The sequence below is a fragment of the Cyprinus carpio genome, chromosome B25 (assembly GCF_018340385.1).
Source record: "Cyprinus carpio isolate SPL01 chromosome B25, ASM1834038v1, whole genome shotgun sequence".
Classification (NCBI taxonomy): Eukaryota; Metazoa; Chordata; class Actinopteri; order Cypriniformes; family Cyprinidae; genus Cyprinus; species Cyprinus carpio.
This window is the reverse complement of record NC_056621.1, coordinates 10,852,965-10,875,810: the sequence shown is the minus strand read 5'-3', so window position 1 is coordinate 10,875,810 and position 22,846 is coordinate 10,852,965. Positions and strand designations below refer to the sequence as shown.

Genomic DNA, 22,846 nt, shown 5'->3' with positions numbered 1-22,846 from the left:
AATAACAACAAAACATAATAAATAATATAAAAAATATTAAAAAAAAAATTATCAGAACCGAATTGAAAAGATTATTTTACAAATAAAAAACAGTTTTCTAATTTCTCAACCAATATTGTTAAAAAAATTGGTAGAAAACATTAGCCAGTGGAATATACATTGAAAAGATTATTTTACAAATAAAAAACAGTTTTCTAATTTCTCAACCCAAAACTATACACAGAAAAATCTGATCTATTTTTATGAAACTGAAATAGTTGACCAATGTTATAAAAAAAAAAAAGTTTACTGAAGTGACAAAAACAGTAAATAAAACATCATTACCATGCAAATTATTATGAATTATAACACACATACATAGACGTAAAGGGACAATCATTCAAATGAACACAGCAGCCTTACTGCCTGTCCAGACCCACAAGTGCACGCTAGGTTAAAAGTTAGATCCCCTCAAAAATAGAATGATGATGTCTATCATTGCACTATAAAGTGTTGTTGATCCTGTCTGCACATATAGGGGGAACCAAGGACTTAATTAGAGCTTTGACAAGCCCACTCTCCAAAAGTGATGAGATTATCCATAATTGATGTCACAGTCGATTACAGTTCGGTCCATTGCCGGTCCACTGGCAGGTCTAGCCTCGGTTCAGGCCTCAGGACATTGATGAAAAGCGTGGTTTTGCCCCGATCAAGCTGTTTCTACTGTGGGACAGCAGATTTTAGCAAACAGCCTAATGACTGTTTGAAGTTTAATAAAGCCATGACCCTATTCCAGTGCTGCAACCTTGCGGATCCCCCCAAAATTGAGTGGACCGGAGAACAATAAGGCAAAGAAAAGCTCATCATTAACTGGAGGGCCTTTTTCGACCAGTGATGTGTGGAGGCAGTTTGTGACTTCATTGTCGGAGGAGGAAAAAAGTGCATTTATTTACATGCAAACAAAGTTGACAAGAGCTAAGAGGTTACTGAGCCGCCTGGTTCTCTCAAACACAGGGGAATGAAAGGAGGGGGCTGGGGAACAAACAGAAAGTTTTTTCTTTTCCTTTTGGTAAGCGTCTGGTCCGCAAAAGAGCACGTCTAGCTCAGAGGAAACAACCAAAGGGCTTTCTGAGACACTGAGAGTGTAGTGTGACCCAATTCTGGAAACCAGTTCTGGTTATTTAGTGATGCACTTGCTGTAAGGTACATGTGAGTGAAAATTTTGTGCCCTTACACAAAAAAAGAAATGGATAATGTGAAGGTTTATTACAGTGTAGTTGATTTGAACATCTATGTGGAGACATTAAAAGAGCATTAAGAAAGAATTGTCTTTTGAATTCATGAATAAATATTTAATAAAAAAAAATATTTCTCATTTGTGCCACATTCAATTAAGAATAGGGTTGACTTCCTGTTAAAATCAACCGTGTCCATAGAATATGTCCCATTTTAAAAGAGCTAAATAATAGTCCAATAAGAATCTTGCTGAACATATCCAAAAGTGTCATGTAACCTTCTTAACTTCAATGCTGAGAGAACAGGAATCGCAGCATACAACCGTTTCCATTTCTTCCATTTCATCCTTCTCTAAGATGAATTCTCCTCCACAGCGGCAGCTGTACGTATAACACTCAGTTTCTGAAACAGAAGAGATGCATTGTAATTATAACCCAGACTGAAATTTAACCAGTAAACTGCTTGAGACAGAGCACTAACCACAATCCCAGTTCATGTCTTCGTGGGTTATATGAGCATCAACTGGCCAGCTCTGTTTCAGTTCATTTGCTGCAGAGAAAAATATAATATGAAGATGAAGTCAAATTGATGTTCGAGTCCAGTAAGAAGAAAACAATGAAAGAACATGCTATTTTTCTATCATGAACAAACCAATATTTCCTAAAGGACCACTTAAGAAGTCATTTTAGCACCACATTTTAACATAGCATATGGGAATGCAATACAATACATTATGGCTAATACACCACTAATAAGAAGAAATAAATAGAACTTAGTCAAGGTAGTGCCATATTAAATTTTTGACAGAAACGAAAATGAGGCTGTGAATTTTTTTTCTCAAAATTGTACTGTGTATTCAGTGTATGTACATTTATTTTTTAAAAGGGATAGTTCACCCAAAAATGAAAATTCTATCATTAATTACCCACCTTATGTCGTTCCAAACCCACAAGACTTTTGTTCTTCTTCAGAACACAAATTAAGATATTTTTGATGAAATCTGAGAGCTTCCTGACCCTCCATAGACAGTAATGCAACTACCACGTTCAAGGCACAAAAAGTATTCTCGTAACTTCATAAAATTAAGGTTGAACCAATGTCACATGGACTACTTTAGCGATGTCCTTACTACCTTTCTGGGCCTTGACCATGGTAGTACCCTTGCTGTCTATGGAGGGTCAGAGAGCTCTTGGAACTATGCCTTTAACAACATACAGATTCATCAGATGAAAAAAAACAACAACAACAACAACAAAAACTTTCAGTGGACAAAAACTCCAAGAAACAAATTAAAATTTGTATGTTGTGAAAATTACACGATCTAGGACATTTAATACAATATATTAAATTCAATATGGCATCTAACCTTACTAGGGTCTATATTTCAATGTACTCTGAAAGCTACATTTCATTTACCACTTTGAATTTTTTTTTTTTTTAATTATTTTTTTTTTTTTTAAAAGGCCAAACCTGGAACCTTTGAGCTCCTGCAGGAAAGAAAAAGTGTTGGGAAGATTCAAAGCATCTGTAAAAAGTTTCCAGAGCAATCCTTGCTCGTTTAAATATTTAAGCAATAATCACAGAGGATTGGTGGACCACTGTTCCACTTATAAGAGATCTAGAAAAAGGGAAGCTGCAAAGTCATCTGAGGTCATTTAGAGTGTCTTCGCAAAGCCTTCATGTCTCCTACTGCTGCTATGTATACACACAAATGAGTTGTCTTGAAATATTCATTGAATATTCAAGCAGGGAATGCTGGGCATCTCAAAAGGCACTGCTAATAAGTGAATTTAAAACTAAAACTGTGTGTGAAAAAGTGCAATATGACAATTAATTGTCAAGAGGCCAAGATTGAAATTAGATCGCGACACTTCCACGTAACAGTTCTTGTCCCTTTCTGGCAGCCTGTCTGAGATACTAGCAATTAACAGGTTTGAGTGCAGCGTTTTCTCATGCTTTCTTTTAATTAGTTTAAAGGAATGTCATAAGTAGGTGCCACTTCAGTTCTTGCAACTAATTTCCATCATTCATTCCATACAGGTACAAAAAAGAACTTGATGAGACAAAGAAATGAGCTCCGTTGTTGAAATGAGTAGTCTGATATTTCTCCATTTACCTAAAAAATATCTCATTCGGATATAAAATGAAGCAAAAATTAAATTTAAAATGGTAAATAGGAACTGAAGGGAAGACTTCTGTTATGCAACCCAACAACTCAATTAATTACCTCACTATTCAGAGTACACCAGAATAACATCTAGTAACAAATGCATGACTATCCCTTGATGCATTTCTGCTCAGTCATTCAATCAGAGATGCATAAACTGATTAGTCATAAAGACTTCTCCTATGACAGTAAACACAAGTAAAATGCTATCTTCTTCTCATATCTCATGAATAAGACTCATGAATATTAATGACTGAATACATTTCTGATTAGAAGGGTGCATGAATATTTATAAATACTATACATTTTGTAACTGTGAATGATTAAGCCAATCAGACGTGGCCTTTTAATTAGAGGCCACAGAGTTTGACAGCAAACCATGTCTGGTCAATACTGACACACATTTCAACATCTAGTGTATGACTACAGGGCAAGCTACTTTAGTTAGATGGGGATTAGTATATCCTTTGAGCTGGCCAGAATCAATTCCAAATGTAATTAAAGCAGACCATCTAGACTTGAGTAGGGAGCCAAGATTATTTTTAGACTAAAATATCAACAATAGTTTCTTAAATTATCTGCTCAGACTCTTTTCTTCTCAGGATGCACCGATATTTATATGTATCAAAAATTATTGTCATGCATAAGTGAAGACCAATTAATAGTCACTGTTAAAATTCTATACTATAATGCCTGATAAAATAAAAATTAAATCATCAAAAAAAAAAAAAAAAATACAATAGTGCATTTAGGCATCACAACATTATATTGTAATATTTATTTTGACATTATTATTTTTTTATTTATTTTTTTATTTATTTTTGGTGTTTTGCCTGTATTATGATATGACTGGAGAACAGACAGAAAGCGAAGTGGGAAAGAGAGAGGGGGTGTGGTCGGGAAACATCCTCGAGCTGGACTAGACTATTGGCACTGACCATTTTGACATTTACTAATGAATACATTGAACAGTTATAATTTTTTTTTATTTTTTATTTTTTTTATCTGTTATTCTGTTTTAACTTTAAATGAGCATTAAAAGGCAAACCTTTATTTAACACTTGCATATGAAGTAAAAACAAAGCATGTCTGATGTGGGTAATAAAGTCACTGCATCTAACTGAAGAGGTCTACTCCATCACTCCTGCAATGTGCAGCCCAAACAAGGCCTGGCTTTTCTGTGGAAGCTCTATATATGTCAATTCTGTGGCTGTGGCGATCTATGTTAGCAAGTAGCTGCGCAAAGTGTTCCCCCCCAAAGGCGATGCCACAGCTCCCCAGTTAATGGCGCACAGGACCCTGGATGTACACTTATTGAAGGTCCTAATGGAGGGCTAGGGGGAGCTTTTTCCTTAGGCGAGAGAGGAGAGAAGCAGACTATCACTTCATGTAAGAATTGGTCATGTGTGACAGACCTGACCTACATTCTCTCTCGCTATCTCTCTTTATTTCCCTCCTCCTCTACTACCCACAATTCTCGCTATCCTCTTCTGTAAGGAAGCATCTGTCCAGACCAAAGACAACAGCTCTGTTTTCATTCCTTCCTTTGGCGTTTTAAATATTTCAGACAATTTTAGTTGTCTGCCCCAAAGGGCTAGTGACAAAATTTTGTTTATGCTCTTAATACAGTTTTATCAACACTGATGAATAGAAATAAATGATACATTTTTACATTATTATCTAGAGTAAATGCTTTGCTGTGCATTCACAAAATTCTGTAAAGGGAAGCCTGTTACATCTAAAAACTGTCTAGTACAAGTGGATGAAATCAAAATTGCTAAAGTATTCTGGGGGGTTGCTATGAGATTAATTAGCAATCCCATTTGCCCTTTTTTTTTTTTTTTAATTGTTGCCCATTTTATTATACAATAGTCAAAAAAAAAAAAAATGTAAACATGGTCGCTTAGCAAAAGAATTTACAGAGCCCTTATGAAGTTCAATTAAACATAGCCCATCTAAACAACTAATTCCTCCAAACCTCTTCAATCTAGTAAGGTTTCAATACTTGAGAGCCCATGAGAGGACAAACAGGTGGGAACGTACCTCGTAGCTCAAGGTTGTACTTCTTCCTGCTCTCCTCATTACCCAAGATCTTCCAAGCTTGGTCAATGTCAATGAATCTCTGCAGGTGCTGCTCCGCTTCACCTTCTGATACGTCCTGCCTCTGCTTGTCCGGGTGAAACTACAAATCAAAATTGAGCAATGAGATTGATGACAATCATGCTTTACTGAAACTATTACACATGGTCATTTACATTTAATTAAATCACAACTGAAACCGACAATATGACTGGAGATACAAAAGATAGACTAGAAGTATGTAAACAAAATGACAGTTGACGGAAGTTCATGGACAATTTGCTGATGGACTAGCCTTGCTTTTGGACAATTTACCAGTGAAGGCAGAGCATGGGCACTAATACGGACAATGGTGCAAAAAAGGCAAAATGTATATCAGTTAGGACAGATGTGTCTTCTCAATGACGGGGCTAGACAGATTGGACGGTTAGAAGGGCAAAGGGTGCCTCCTTCCTCCGGCCAAAAACACTAATGCAATCTCCACTTCGCATCCTAAAATATGACAGTTCGTACTGTAACATCACAGCTCACTTTTTTTTCTTTTTTTTTTACCCAGAAGTCTAATGCAGCCCCCAAAAGTGAGCTTTAAGGGTTATTTTGACAGTCCCTTCCAGCCTGGATTCTTATAGTATAGAGTTATTCCTCTCCTTGAGGAATCTACAGATCACAGGCTGTGGCTATCGATTAGTGGGGGTTGAGGGTCAGCCGAACCGGGGGGCTCTTCATTTGCCCACTGGAGAAGAGCAAGGTTGAGAGGGGCAAACGGAAAACAACTTAGATCCTTTCGAGCAGGCATTCAACCAAACTCTGATTATGCTCTGGCACAGGCAAGCAGAGCATTGCATGTGTGTGTGTGTTTGTATTGTCGCTATAGTTCAGAAGCTGCACCGCCGCCAAAGTCGGGTAATGATGCATGGGGTGACACTGGGCTACAATAACCGACAATCCGGGGCAAGCCAATTACTGTCCACAGCGATTATATTTTTAATTTTAAGTAACAGGAAGACTGAATTCAACTAATCATTTCAAGCAATTACGTTTAAAACTAATTAAAATTTAAGGGCGCCCGTTCTCCGTTTCCCCGTTCATCCCCTCCTTCTCTGTTTGTGTTTTTGTTGTTGTTTTCACTTTGTTAATGGGCAGTCAGAATGCAATGAGAAAAGCAAATGCAGCAACAAGCCAAAAATTAACTTCCTGATTAAGAGAATCATTAACTGTTTCTTGGCATTATCAGTGCGGGTGAAAGAGGGCAAGCGCTCAGCCGCCTCGAATATGAAAAAGAGGGGCTGATGAGCTTTAACTGAAAGAACCTTAAATATATTGACGTAAATCATTCATTGGGCCCATCCAAAAGATGGAAGGCTTTTGGGAGCGAGTTCACTCCAGTCTTAGTGCTTTCACATGCCGCTATAACGGAGGATTTCAAGTTGGTAAAATGCAAGAAAGCATCCCTTTTCACTCAAATCTTAGTTTAATTAAAAGTACCAGAGTAAAAAAGACATTAAGATTAGGAACTGCACAGGATGGCAGCTAAGAGGATTAAATTGATTTGTGTTTAGGACGCTTCAGATCAGAGGATCAGAGAATGACCAAAGCTAAATAGCTAAAGTGAAAACCTGAGCTGTAAGTGAAACTTTAAATCAGCATGTGCAAAAATTTAAAATCAAACCAAACCCTTATGCTGTTTTTATTTCTGTGGTAAATCTGAAACACCACCCATCCTAAAGTCCACTTCTATTCTCAGCCAGACCAGAAACAGAAAAACAGCTCTGTTCCTGAACTCTGAGAATGGTCGCGCAAGCTTGGCAGCACAATTTCTCAGTTACCTCCAGCAGGACGCCAGATTCTGCCAGAGAATTAGACTCTCTCCCCAGTGGCGGAATTGGAGATATGGTTTTGCTTCCCTCTACTCTTTGCAGGTGAGCTTGAGGAGTCAGGACCACAGGTGTGAAGTGCAGCTTAGCCCTGGCAAACACATACCTCTGCTTCACAAACATCTCCCTGGGTAGTCTTTTGTCAAATAGACTATAGCCGCGTTTCCACCGCTGGAACTTTACCCAGGAACTAGGGACTTTTGGTTGGTACTCTGTGTGTTTCCACCGCAGGAACCAGGATCTAAATAAAGTTCCGGGTAAAAAAATGCCCCTCAGAAAGTCCCTGCTCACAAGGTAGTACTTTTCCAGCAGTCTCAGCTCGGCTAGTCCTTCTGACATTTGCCGCTGGCTCTGATGTCTCTTTAGTGGTTAAACATAAAATATAATTCCTTTTGGGTAAATCTAACAGGTAATCTTTGGTCTTTATTCAATTTATCTATAGGTTAAAATTAAAATAAAAAGAGGCAATTGATATAATATTTCGTTTCATCGTAATGTAGGATATATACACATTTCCCTGAACTAAGTACATTTCTGCGGCTATTATTAATAAAGTTTAAATGAAAACAAAAGGAGGCAGTGGTATTTGATATCCTATTTCGTCTTATTGTAAATATATAGTGAGGAAAATTGAAGTAGCCTAGGCGAGCTGACTGATGTTATCAAGTACGCTGCTGTTTGCAGAATCCCGTCCGCGGGAGATCACGCTCCTGAGTCGAATGCGTAAAGTCCGAACTACCGAGGACACAAGTCTGACATTTGTGTACTTTGTATTGAGAAATGTGCGCAGACCTACGTCACCAGACTATTTGCCTAATCTTCACGGTACTTTAGACCGCGGTGGAAACGCAGAAAGCAACAGGTCTGGAGGGAAAAAAGATCCTGGGGAAAAAATTTCCTGGTACAATTGTTCCGGGTAATTTCGGTGGAAATGCGGCATATCCCTGATTCAGGTCTGTCGTAACTGAGCGTTTGATTTAGTGTCTGATGGAAAGATGAAGGAATGCTGGACTGAATTCCTATGGTGTCACTCTACAACTTCCGGTCTGCGTGGCTCAGGTACTTGTCATAAATACATAACACAACGAGAGGCTGGTGCTCGGTTAGAGCGGCCCGTCCTCCTGCCCCTCCGGAGTTACACGCTTTAATTGCTGTCTCTTTGCACGCATTGTAAAATATTCATTTACAGGGGCTAATGGAGCTTGGAGAGCAGGAACACAATATAAAGGGCTGGGCAATTTAGAGCACTCGCCAGCTCTAACAATACATCATCATCTCTCAGAGGCTGCGAAGGTAGCACTGCCACATCCTCCGCTGGGCTCTAGTATGCTGCCTGCAGCCACTCTCTGCTTCAGTGGAGGGGGGGGGCACAAAGGCTACTACCATCACACTACTGCCCCCTACTGTCAGGCTGATCGGACATGAACGCAGGACACTGACCGACTGCAATCCGGATTACAGCAGTATGGATTGGTTTAAGCCTGAGGTTACACTGGTAATGCAAATGGTGTGGTTGATTCTGGATCCGTAAACTGACTCCTGTTCAACTGTCTGGCTATTATTTGAAGAAACAGATATCATGCAACACTGATTCATTTGACTTAGATCAGTATTTTTTTAAACCATTATCAATTTCATTACCAATCACTTTCCTGCTATATATTGCGTAATGCGCTGGTCTGGACTCTTCAAACTGCTTCTACAAATTGCACAGCACACATCCTGATTGATCGACTGGTGTTATGTGATTGCTGTAATTAAAATGGGTTTGGGATTAAACAAATCAGCTTAAGTATAACTTGACTGGGATAAGTCAACCTGCAATGTGTATTAATGAGAAATACTGATGCCATTGATTAATTGTGCATATGTTTTCAAAGCTTGTATTTAGCAAGAACAATTTGCCCTTGGAGGAAACTTTAATGGTAGAATCAAGCATAATCTGCATAATCTTTATCTCGGTATGAATTTTATCACTATGAATTTGGTAGACATGCACTGAATCACATATTAGACAGCATTTATGGCAGCGGTTCACAGTCTTTTTGACTCTAAAGCCTAGCATTTTTTGAGACAATATATTAATGGGACAAAGACGTTAAGATGTCCGCATCAAAAGGTATTTACAAAAGTGATTTTATGTCCATAGAAAGCACATTAAATGTTAGTAAACTCTACTTTTCTCTACTTTTAAGGTTTCAAATAAGTTTTTGGAGAATAAAATGTCAAAATTTGGTTGAAATAATGTTACATTGTCATTCAGTGTAACACAATATTTATGCAAAAATTCAAACAACACGCTTATTCTGACGTGTACATATTAAAATATCTAAAAGAATAATGGATCATACAAAATTTTATTGTGTTTTAAATTAGTAAAAAATTCTTACTGACAAATGGGCAAAACCTAGGATAGTGGCAAATGTTAAAAATGTAAAATTACAAACTCATTAGTATTTGGGGTGAAAGTAATTAGTCTTTTAATATGTCATAAATTGATTTTTGTTGTAAATATGCCTGACAAGATTGTTACACAATGACATTTTACTGGGTGTCTTCTGTAAATCAGGGGAAAATGTATGATATTTATTTTTTGCTCAGAAAAACAAAAACAAAATTGCAATTAAATAAAACAGAAAACATTTTTTGCATTTTTGGGGGGAAAAACTACAACAGTTTAAAGCAGCATTACACTTTTTTTTATGCTTAAACACTTTTCGTCTTTGACCCTAATACAAAAATAATTAATTTTGTGATTTCATAAGTTTGGAAAACTGTTTGTTGGTCTGCATGACTGTAATATATGGGACCAAATCTCCACATTATGGATAGGAGTGAGTTGAAAGTAACCCATGAGGTAATTTTTTTCATTATGTTTTTGAAAAGTCTCTCATGCTTAATAAGGCTGCATTTACTAAATTTAAAATTGAGTAAAACAGTAATATTGTGAAATATTATAATTTAACATAACTATTTCAATATATATTAAAATGAAATATATTCCTGTGATGGCCAAAGATGAATTTTCAGCAGCCATTACATGATCCTTTAGAAATCATTGTAATATGTTGATTTGCTGCTCAGTTATTAATACTGGTTCTTATTATCAATGTTTAAAACAGTTTTCTGAACACCTACCATGAGGATGAGCTTCTGATACTTCTGTTTCAGTTCTTTAATGTCATCTGTTGGACAGGCACCCAGTACTGAGTACCAGTCTTTCTGTGGGCCACTGGAATCTACCATGATCCTGAAGAACACAAACAAAAAATGCACAGGAAAGCATGAATTATGTGTTCAGTACGTGCAGGACGATTCGATAACTATTTATTTAACATACACACCCCCATACTTAACTCTTTAAAGCAATGATTAGTTAATAGTCAATAGGTTTAAAACATTTTAAACTGTCTTTAGTAACAGTAACCGCTAGTCAGCTAGAGGACAAGATACAACACACCACATATAACTAACGAAACAGCATACAAAATGATAAAAAGTGTAATGTACATACATATATTGCAGAATGATATCGTACAATTAAACTGTCATGCTTACTAACCTAATATAAAGAGTTTTTTTCCCCCGTTTCTGTGCAGCTGTCATGAGCGTTGGCCTTTCCAATCCATGCCGCTTCCCTTGTGAGTGTTTGCCTCGCTCTTTAACGCCCTGACAGAAACACGTATGATTTAACAAAAAGCCATATTTTGTAATTATATATATATAGATGTAAACACAAATTAGCCAACAAATCATGTGTACTTATGTTTGTACTTCAACAATTAAATGTCTATGTTCTGATATCCTACTGCTCTTGAGATGGCGGAACTCCTCAAATTAAACGTTTCTACACGGATGCTTTAGAGAGAACACGCTGCTGTATCTGTGGAAACAGACGGGCTCAAAGCAAAGAGGCTTTTTTGTTTGCATTTTGTTAATCGCTGTATATATTTAAAGCAGACTTTTTCCGCATTTCTTTCATTTTAGTTTACAATTTAATGAATAATAAGAATAAAGGATTCCAAAATGATTCCTAATCGCATGTTATTGGGATTATAGGTATTAAAAAAAAAAAAAAAAAAAAAAAAAAAAAAAAAAAAAAACACCACCACGACAGGTTCAAGCTCAAACCGGTGCGCAAAGTTTTGCTACAGTTCCCGGTATGAAACGACATGTTTCCTGGAAACGCTGTGAAACTGGGTTTGAGATACGTTTTCTCTTGTTTGGTGGGTGTGTCAAAAACACTGTACAAATTGTGAATAAAAACAGAATGCAATGATGTGGAAGTTTAAAATTTAAATATTTTATTTAGAATACAACAGATGAAATATCAAATGTTTACACTGAGAAAATGTATAATTTTAAGGGAAAAAATAAATTGATTTTAAATTTCATGGCATCAACACATCTCAAAAAAGTTGGGACAAGGACATGTTTACCACTGTGTGGCATACCCTCTTCTTTTTATAACAGTCTGCAAACGACTGAGACTGAGGAGACAAGTTGCTCAAGTTTAGGAATAGGAATGTTGTCCCATTCTTGTCTAATACAGGCTTCTAATTGCTCAACTGTCTTAGGTCTTCTTTGTTGCATCTTCCTCTTTATGATGCGCCAAATGTTTTCTTTGGGTGTAAGATCTGGACTGCAGGCTGGCCATTTCAGTACCCGGATCCTTCTTCTACGCAGCCATGATGTTGTAATTGATGCAGAATGTGGTCTGGCATTGTCATGTTGGAAAATGCAAGGTATTCCCTGAAAGAGACGACGTCTGGGTGGGAGCATTTGTTGTTCTAGAACTTGGATATACCTTTCAGCATTGATGGTGCCTTTCCAGATGTGTAAGCTGCCCATGCCACACGCACTCATGCAACCCCACACCATCAGAGATACAGGCTTATGAACTGAGTGCTGATAACAACTTGGGTTGTCCTTGTCCTCTTTAGTCCGGGTGACATGGCGTCCCAGTTTTCCAAAAAGAACTTCAAATTTTGATTCGTCTGACCACAGAACAGTTTTTTCCACTTTGCCACAGTCCATTTTAAATGAGCCTTGGCCCAGAGAAAACACCTGCGCTTCTGACTCATGTTTAGATATGGCTTCTTTTTTGACCTATAGAGTTTTAGCCGGCAACGGCGAATGGCACGGTGGATTGTGTTCACCGACAATGTTTTCTGGAAGTATTCCAGAGCCCATGATGTGATTTCCATTACAGTAACATTCCTGTATGTGATGCAGTGCCGTCTAAGGGCCCGAAGATCACGGGCATCCAGTATGGTTTTCCGGCCTTGACCCTTACGCACAGAGATTGTTCCAGATTCTCTGAATCTTTGGATGATATTATGCACTGTAGATGATGATAACTTCAAACTCTTTGCAATTTTTCTCTGAGAAACTCCTTTCTGATATTGCTCCACTATTTTTCGCCGCAGCATTGGGGGAATTGGTGATCATCTGCCCATCTTGACCTCTGAGAGACACTGCCACTCTGAGAGGCTCTTTTATACGCAATCATGTTGCCAATTTACCTAATAAGTTGCAAAATGGTCCTCCAGCTGTTCCTTATATGTACATTTAACTTTTCCGGCCTCTTATTGCTTCCTGTCCCAACTTTTTTGGAATGTGTAGCTCTCATGAAATCCAAAATGAGCCAATATTTGGCATGACATTTCAAAATGTCTCACTTTCAACATTTGATATGTTATCTATATTCTATTGTGAATAAAATATAAGTTTATGAGATTTGTAAATTATTCTATTCCTTTTTTACTCACAATTTGTACAGTGTCCCAACTTTTTTGGAATGGGGCTTGTATAAACCACGCGGTATTAAAGAGACACCTCACACAATGTAATTAACAACAAAATACGGCAAGGGCAGTGACTGTAACATCGAGCATATTTTGGAGTATTAAACACGTATTTATACCAATTTCATCAGGCTCCAAAAATTCTTCAAAAAGAACACAAAGAATGTCCTTCTCAGCTGCCATATTTTGCAACTCTTGCGTCATCAGAACAGGGTGTTCAACGCACCACCGTTTCCATTTAAAAAATGTTTTGCACCTTTTTGTCAGGGCTGAATGCAGCCCAGGGCAATCAAAAAATCATATAACAAAAGGGCAATAAGCAAATCACATAAGTGAGAACAACAATAAATTACAAGCGTCAAATACATTTCAATAAATACCTGACTGCAAAATATTCAAAGTTGCACAAAAAAAATCAGAAAAATAAAAAAAGGAATGCAAAAATACAACCAAAAACCAACACCAACAAGACAGAAAAAGTAAAATATAATATACCATATGGTCAATCCTGCCATACTGTTTAAATCATTGTCATAATTAGACAAAGGGCGAATATCAAATTCTTCATTAAGACCATTAGGAGATAAAGTGTTCGAAGTATAAATCCAATATGCTTCACGTTTTAAAAGGAGATTGTTAATATCACCCCCTCTTCGAGGTAATTTAACTGCTTCGATGCCAATATATTGTAGAGTCGAAATTGAATGTTTAAACTTGAAAAAGTGTTGTGCTTCTGGACTTCTAGGGTCATGATGCCTAATTGCACATCGATGTTCAGCAATACGAGTTTTGAGTTGTCTACTTGTTTTCCCCCACGTAGCCCAGTCTAAAAGGGCAACGCAACATATAAATGACATTGGTTGTTTTACAAGAAATCGTTCTTTGGATCTTAAAAGTTTTACCAGAAGTATTAAAAGTTTGTTTTATACATAAAATAACATTGTTGGCAGCCACTAAACTTAAAATTACCAAAAGGTATATTGCTCAAACAATGTATTGGTTGCAGAACCACCAGATCCGACCCTAACCAGCATGTTGCGCAAATTAGGAGGTCTCTTGTAGACTACCCAAGGTGTTATGGTCGTTAGGTTTACGATACAAACTTCAAGTCTAGCTTCCGTAAGAATCACATTGACATCTAAGAAATGTATTTGATCTAGCTGGGCATCCTTTAAATGTCAAAGCATCACTGCTTGTATTTACTAATTCATGAAACTCTACAAGCTGAGATTCTGTGCCACTCCAAATAATAAAGATGTCATCAGTGATTATAGGTATAATAAATAGATTTATTGATTGATTTGTGTGATAGCAAGGGGGGGAATCATATGATAGGACATGCATAAAGATTGAAATTCAGAGAAACAAATACTTGGAGTATTATTACAATTACTTGAAATAAAATCCTAATGATACTTTTATTAATCAGCAGAAATCCTGATAGAAAGCATGGTTTTTAAAACAAATATTGTTCAAATACAGAACTGAGCAAAACAAGAAAATGCAACACTCATATTACAAAGGTATGCCACAAAATAGTGAGATTTTACATTGGCAAAATTAGTCAAAACACTTCCATCTGGCAGCAAATATATATGTGTGATTGTGACAAGGGTTGCGAGAAAAGTTGGTGGATGTTTGTTAATTGTGCTGGGAATTATCTAAAATATCCTGGGTGTCACAGTCTACAGAGGGCAGAAAAAGAAAAAAAAAAGAAGAAAAATCACACGGTGCACACCTCAGCCACTGTCTCCAGCTGCTAATTAACAAAGTCTTTAATGAGCACTGTGATAGAAGCCACATGTAACAGACAAACCAGATTGTTTGTCGATGCATGTTTACTCAATTTGGGTTTATTATGCAGCAATTAATAACTCCATGATGAAATGTACTGATTTATTTTTGTTTGACATTTCAGATGTATAAAGCACAATACCAGCTGTTTGTTTTCTTGTTTTACTAATGCGTGTAATTCGTTTTTGTAATTCCACTTTTGCCTCTAAAAAATCAAGTCTAAAAGGACAGGAAAAGTTGTGGTGTTAGAGAATCTGAAAAGTTGTATAGAGAATACTACAGCTTACTTACAGAACACTTATCATGAACTTATGCTAATGTGATTCCCTTTCTAAAAATATAAAGCCAGCTTTTATATACAGCATTCAAAATATGCAGCATGTCTCTTAGAAAACACTTTAATGGAATTATAAAAACACTTTATATGTCAACCATTGTCTGTTGTAGTGTCTTTAATACTATTTGACTGCTGTTGTTATTTACAGACTCTGTAGGTGTTAACAAGAAAAGCTTTCGACTGGCGTACATCTAACGGCACTCAAATATTACTTTAATTACTGGAACTGAAAAGTAAACAAAACAAACAGAACATACTTTACCATGACATTGTGCAACACTTCTAACATATAATTATTTGTGCTAATTACTGATTTAAAAGTTGGGAGGAATTAAACAAAGTAATTAGCAAATAGCATTCTGATTAGTTCGAGCCTTGTTCTTGTGTATGTGTGTGATGCATACGTCCTTGAAGCACTCAATGATCAAACGAGCGAACGCATGTCTTTGAGGTCTTAAGGTCATTCATAAATCTTTGGTTTAATAAGGAAGTGCATTATGAACTCTGCAGAAAAACTATGCTAACAGATACACTCTTAAAAATAAAGGTTCCAAAAGGGGCTTTTCTAGCAATGGCATATAAAAGAAAGAACCATTTTGGGTGCACCAAAGAACCTTTCATTGAACAGTTCCTAAAATAATTGTTCTTATTGTGACGAACAATTGAATAATCTGTAATAACTTTTGTTCATTGTAAAGAACCTTTTGTGCAATGAAGAAGTTCTGTGGAGGTTAAAGGTTCTTCATGTAACCATATATAGTGTTTTACAGCGATCCCCAATGAACCTTCTTAGAAGAGCCATTTATTTGTTAGTGTTAAGAACATTTTAATAATCTAAAGAACCTTTTGTGGAATGGAAAGATTCTGTGGATGTTAAAGGGGTCATGAACTGAGAAGCCAATTTCCTTGATCTTTTTACATATTAGAGGTCATTTTAACATTCTGTAAGTTTCAGAACTCAAAACTTTGTTGTTACTTTAAAAACTGCTTATATTAAAGGCAGCCTGTGAAAATGACAGCTTTTGGAATGTTCTACTCTTTGATGTAATAGTGTGGTTAAGCACTGGCTCCGCGGAAGATCACTGCTTGCTTCTACATCACTGCCTGTTTTGCTCCGCCCACTAATTCTCACAATTCTCAGGGCCCTATCATACACCCGGCGCAATGCGGTGCAAGACGGGGCGCAAGTGTTTTTGCTAGTTTTAGCCTGACGCGGATCTCATTTTCCTGTCCTGCGCAGCGTTGTTTAAATAGCAAATGCATTTGTGACAATTTGTCCCTGTGGGCATGCTGGTCTGAAAAAGAGGTGTGATCAAGCGCATTGTTGGCTCTTTGCTATATTAAGGAACTGTAAATAGACTGGCCCATCGTTAAACTAGCAAAAGTGGATTCGGACACGCCCTGAATGCACCTGTGGCCTGCGCTTTAGACCTTGCGCTTAGAACGTTAAAATAGAGCCCATAGTGTTTACAAGAGAGACGAATGCGTAGGTCTACGCTGAAACCAAACGATTAAGATGACTCTAAAGACAAGACGCTGTACAGTGCCAAGTTGTGGAAAAACAGTGTTTGTGTTGCCTTCCTTCTGATCCCAAAGTTAGGAAAGAGTGGATGAACTTTATTTTTAATGAAGATCCAGACTGTCAGTAAGAACTCGGTCCTTTGTTCACTTTATTTTACTGCAGATTCATTTACATACAAGGCACAATTCGATGCAGGATTTTCAGAAAGATTGAAACTAAAAAGACGATGCTGTGCCGGCTATATTGGATCTGACAGTAATGTCATAACACAAGTATGACAACACAACTGTTTTACTCATTTCATGGTAACTATTGCTTTGTCTCTTCTTACAGATCGTTTGATATGTATTGAATTATTTATGCATTTTTGACCTAAATCAGAGCAGCGTCCATCTATGAGCTATGTATGCTAGCAAACATATTGAAACTGTTGGTGCAAGCTCAGTTGTGAATGGTTCATATTTTGTGAAGAAAAATTAAATTTCATGAAAGACAAATAATTTTATCCAGTTGATATAACGGATGTTGAAGCCATCATTATGAGTGATCGGTTTGTTCATTGACCCAGAGTTGAATTTCACCCTGAAATTTGGCTGTAGGAAACTGGCTGTCCCTGCTGTGTCCATAACTCCAGAGATTCATTTTTAAAACTGTGGGCCAAAGAAGCTGTAGGTTACCTCAAAAAGTTGTTAAATGTTCAAAATAAAGAACATTATGGCTATTGTGAAAAGGTGACAAAGCATTTCTGGTTCCCCAAAGAACCTTCATAAAAGAACCATTGTTTTTTTAGTGTAAAGACCATTTTAACAACCTAAAGAACATTTTTCCACTATAAATAACCTTTTGTGCAATATAAAAAGTTGCATTTGTTGCAAGACGAAATGAGGTTTTGTCTCTGCTTGTTGTATTGCATTCCTTCTGTCCATTTTGTCCATGCATGATCAGAACTAAACAGGACGGAGTCATCAGGTGTGGTTCAATGTGACCCTCACCCCCGCCCTGCACACGCAAACATATCCATCTTCACAAGAAAGTGCGTGGGTAGCTGGAGTCTCGCAATGCCAAGGCCCTAATTAAATGAGATGAAGGCCAATCTTTTGTTTGTAATTGCAGGTTGAAAATGGAGCTAACACTATTGATCCTGTTGAAGTCAAGCAGTCTTAATTAAAGGTAAGGATACAATGCAATGTACTGAAGCTTCTATAACTCCAATAATGTCATTTTTATCAAAATGTTGACCAGTTTGATGTTCAAACCAGGCTTAATGAAACCCAAAACCAAAACACACACACACACACATTTTCATTTCTTGAAATACATTTAACATTAACTGAAATAAAACATAGGAAAATTATTTCATATAATAACTTATTTTATTTCAGCTAGTTGCCAATTTAATGGTTTTTCGTTTTAAGTTGAAGTACTAAAATAACTAAAACTAAAATAACTGTTAATTTAAAATTACACAAAATACAACCACACATACACACGCACGCATACACACACACACACACACACACACACACACACACACACACACACACACATTAAAGCTTTAATCTAAATGAAAATAAAAACAGAACACATAAAAATAAAATATACTTCACATTATTTACAAAAATCCATAATGGCATATCAATGATACTAAAACAACACTGGTTCAAATAATTTTTAATTTTTATTTATAATTGCTGGTATATAAAATATTTCATAGATTTATAATTACATAACATATTTACCTACAGCCTACATCCTCAGTTGCATATTGTACTGCAAGCAGTATGTTTACAATTTTACAAGATTTTAAACTACAGGGATTTTTTTTAATGATTTTAATTAAACATATTTCTTTAGTATTATATTACAGGCACATTAAAACATGGAAACTTTTGAAAATGTCATTTGCTTTTGTTACTTTTTAAAGACTTTTTCAAATTAATATTTAAACATTTTATATTTTTACTCTAGTACCAGGTCCACTCAATTTTAAAATAAGATATTTATAATATTTTATGATGTATTTTTATTATATTTATAACTATAATAATCTACTGTAATTAAAGGGTGTTATATACCTAAACCATTTCAATATTTATTGTGTAATAATGGTTGTATACAGATGGGCATATATAATGGGACACTGTTAGTTCACAAATAAACAAGTGTTTTCAGGATGTTTCTTCATCTCAAAATTCCTTGCAGATCTCTTTGATACAATACATCTACTAACACCTCTATAATGGCACCATTTTCCTGCTGCAAACAGTTTACAGGCCATAAAACCACTTATTTACTTCAACCGTGACACACAAACCACATCAAATCAGCAGTTCAAGACTGAGGTTCCACGCCTGGCCATTAGTATGAAAATTTCCCCCGTGTTTGTTTGCAAAGCACTCCAGTGGCGATGAGGGAAGTGTTTGAGTTCCTTGTGTGTGTATGTGTGCTTGTACTCGTCATTTCCATAGGTGAGGCTCTACGCTGCCCCCTGAAGGGTGCATTGAAACACCCTTTCTTCTCCATGAGTACCAACCACTTGTAATTCAAGTAGCTTTGTCCCTCGGTTCACCGATTGTTCCCGGTCGACACGGATGCCCCCTAAATCAGTCTAAACGGAGCGCCCCCACCAAACAGACGTGAGAAAGAAAAAAGGAGGAAGAAGATCCAGGAGAAGAAAGGAAAATACAGTCTCTATGTCTTGGCCGTGACATCCTGGTTGGAGAGAGGAATTCATGGCCTTGAATGGCTGCCAAGCTTTAGGGTTGCTGTCTCCGTCTACATGGGGGGCCCTTGGGTTCATTCTGGCTGTTAAATCAAACACGGTTTACTTTCAGGGAGGGAAGTGGTCCTGGATAATGAATGTTGTTGTGGATGCGTGTCGCACCTGAGATGACACAGAAGTACCGCGGCGGAACGCAGCGCTGAAAGGAGTTCAAGTGAATGATGACGGATTAAAGAGTTATATCTCAGCACGACACGCACTGTACTCACAAGGCCTCGCCGGTTAATGCAAATCTACCACAATGGCTTCCCCCGTGAAAGGGACTTTGACCGACAGTAGTTTGGCAGGGAGCCACAAGCGAGGCAGCACCCCTGCCAACCGTCATTATCCATGAGGTGAATTCCCCACCAGTGGGCCGCCCAACCGACCCAATGCTCTGAGCTCTCCTGGAGGAGGTAAGCTCAGCCCAGAAGCACTCAGTGCTCGTATTTGTTTTTCAATGGGAATGCCGACCACATGGGGGACGCAGTCAAAGAGCTTTAGAAAGTACAGACATTTGGGGGTGTTCGTACTGTTTAGAAACTCTACCAAAGAAAGGGTGTTTTCTATTCAATTAAGAGCAAGTGGAAACCACATAATCCTTTTCCTCTCCATCTCGTTTTCACTTAATTGAGTTTGAATCGCTCAAGAGGACACAATTTTGGTAGATTTTTTTTTATATTTTGTAGAATACAACAAATTAAATGTCTGGGAGGAGCTTTTTCATTATTACCATAGACATTAAAAACAGAAAATACATGAATCTGTGGTTTTAAAAATAAACTTGGTACACATTTCAGTCTACATGATCATAAAAAATAGCATCCACATACATTAATAAAATAAAATATTAGAGTCCAGCTTTAACATATTAGTCAGGATTATGAGATATATATGAATTCTTTTACATTCTCTTCCATGCAAGTGCTGTTATATTATATTACATTATGTTATATGTTATATTCATCCTAAAAAAAAAAAAAAAAAAAAAAACTTTGTCTTTCTCTTTATCTATTCCTTCCCTTTCTAGCTTGTACTTATTTGAACAAATGCCTGAAACTTGGTATTATGGGCACTTCCTGTGTCTGTATGTCTCTTTAAGAAGAATCACTTTATGTATTCCCCAATTGTAAGTCACTTTGGACAAAGGCGTCTGTAAAATGACTAAATGTAAATGTATATTGAGTTGTTCCTCTCCAAATGGGTTGTGCATAAGATCATGTGCTATTTATCCTGGCCCAGGAGACACCCAAAAATGGTGCCATCTTACAGCCATGTTTATTTATGAGTCCTTTGCTGGATGCCAAGTTTTCCAGGCCGGAACTTCTGTGCTGCAGCTGTGTTTCCTTGGCTGGCTTTCATGGCGACACGCACGGCTGTTCTCTGAGCGCCCCGACACAGAGCGTGGTTGGCACGGCCCAGCGTAACTTTGCGCTCTGGCTCTTTGCTGGATCAGCAAGCTTTACCTAGCGAAATCTGCTGCTAGCGCTATGGGCTTTGACTGATAATCAATCTTGCGTGCCTGCTCGACAGTTGTCACTGGGACAGAGAGGCGGAGCAGGTGGCAGATGGGGCCTGTCTGCTGAGAGAGGAGACACTAGGTGAGCCCAGGCCTGGCCCAGTGCAGAGAGGTGAACCCACAGCACAGATTTAGCTCGCTGCTCCATAGAGGTTCAGAGAGGAAAACTGGGAACGAGTAGGTGTTGATAACCAGGGCTTAGAACTACACTAACACAAAAACCAACAGAGGCCTCGTGTGAATGATCTGTTTAGATTTTGGCCTTGATTTTAGTTGTTTCAGAACTTGTATGTAGGGAGACCAGTGCTACATGTCATATGGGGCTGTTCTCAGAAAGGTTTTGAGTTAAAAGTCCAATTATTATGTTGGTTACAAAGATTTTTAGCATTACTATAATCTTACCATTACAGCTGTGAACACAATAAAACTGAAAGGATCAATTATATAATAAAGATAGATATTGACTGAAAGTTTGAAGTGTGTTATCAGGAAAAAGCTAATCAGGTTTTTGAATGAGTTTTAAATGTTATAAATGTATAGCATTATATACAAAGTATTTTTGGGCCAAAACTATTTTATATTTTTGTATTTAACTTTTCTCACATTGCTGTTTTTGAAGTGCTTGTCTGAATCAGAAAAGAAATATGTACAGATCAAGCACTGTTTTCAAGCGAAAACAGTCCAAACCATTTCTAAACAAATATGTTGGTGTATTGGAACTTTTGAACTGAAGGAAGCATTATGATTAATCATTGACTCGTATTATGACCAGTAATGACAGCTAAAATGCATTAATGATGAATTAACATGCATCTTTTCACTTCACAAAATGTTAATTGATGGACTGCAGTCTTTATTGTAATGTTTTTATCAGCTGTTTGGACTCTCATTCTGACGGCACCCATGCAGTGCAGAGTGGTGATGGATCAAGTGATGTGACTTGTACCATTTAATATTTTCATTATTAGATTAACTAATTATTTATTTAAATACCACTGTGACAACCTACCCCACAACATGCCACAATGATTTAACATCTACATTTCTCACAGCATGTCTAACTAGTCTTACCTGCCTTTTTATTACTTTCCATACTATATGCATTTATTAAGGATATATTTTATTTTTTCTGCCATTTTACTCTAAAACACTTTGTCCTTCAGTCCTCATAATTTTTGGTTAAAACAAACAAATAAACAAACCTCCTGATTTCTTGCTGGTTAGCCTGCATTCTGTTCAGCGCACTCACACTTCCATACTTTCTCATGAACCGTGGAATCAAGGTGTGGAAAGAAAGCGCACGCGAGCCAGCCACAGGTGCGAGGTGTGAGAAAAGGCCGAGCTGTCAGCCCGCGTTTTCCACTGTTTGCTCACGGAGCTGATGTGTTGTGACGGGCTGTGATTGACACAGTGAGGTGTGACTGGCGCGAGTCTGTTTGCTGGGCGGAAGAGGACGGGTTTACATCCGTCTAATTGCTGACTCGTCTCGACGGAGCGCGGGAAACTGAGGCGGAGACAGGTAACACTCCTCCTCGTGTCAAGCACGGGCTCGCGTGTAATTGCGCTGTCATTTTCTGTACTTCAGGACGAGTCGGGGTTGCTGTTAAATGAAGCACGGGGAAACGGGAATGTTCCCACCCGCGCAGTTCGACATCCGTGTTCAGCGAGAGAAGGGCGAAGCTCTCCAGTGAGGCGTGATTAAAAACACACATCCACGCACCTTTTTTTTTCTTAAAAACAGAAGGTGCTGATGAAATAGACGATTTTAGTA

General features: G+C 37.5%; 1 protein-coding gene across 4 annotated transcripts; it reads right to left on the bottom strand.

Annotated features, from left to right (window-relative positions):
- Positions 1–1,309: 1,309 nt before the first annotated feature.
- Positions 1,310–22,549, bottom strand: LOC109051129 (dnaJ homolog subfamily C member 24). 4 transcript variants are annotated; one of them, XM_042753107.1, is made up of 6 exons: positions 22,278–22,540; positions 10,898–11,004; positions 10,474–10,585; positions 5,426–5,564; positions 1,696–1,764; positions 1,310–1,617 (listed from the first exon to the last, which is right to left on the bottom strand). In XM_042753107.1, the coding sequence occupies exons 2-6, from the start codon at positions 10,939–10,941 to the stop codon at positions 1,484–1,486; spliced, it is 498 nt and encodes a 165-aa protein (XP_042609041.1). In that variant the 5' UTR covers positions 10,942–11,004; positions 22,278–22,540; the 3' UTR covers positions 1,310–1,483. The 4 variants fall into 4 exon arrangements, with proteins under 4 accessions (XP_042609041.1, XP_042609042.1, XP_042609043.1 ...); XM_042753108.1 differs by lacking the exon at positions 22,278–22,540 and adding an exon at positions 11,098–11,246; XM_042753109.1 differs by lacking the exon at positions 22,278–22,540 and adding an exon at positions 11,110–11,128.
- Between the last annotated feature and the right edge of the window lie 297 nt (positions 22,550–22,846).

Bases quoted from the DNA above. Each gene is read 5' to 3' on its own strand.
- LOC109051129 (XM_042753106.1), bottom strand. From the start codon at position 22,342: ATGAGAAAGTATGGAAGTGTGAGTGCGCTGAACAGAATGCAGGCTAAC. The intron at 10,586-22,277 runs GTTTGTTTATTT...TGTGTTCTTCAG, and splicing joins AACCAGCAAGAAATCAGGAG to GATCATGGTAGATTCCAGTG. The intron at 1,765-5,425 runs GTACGTTCCCAC...TTTTCTCTGCAG, and splicing joins GTACAACCTTGAGCTACGAG to CAAATGAACTGAAACAGAGC.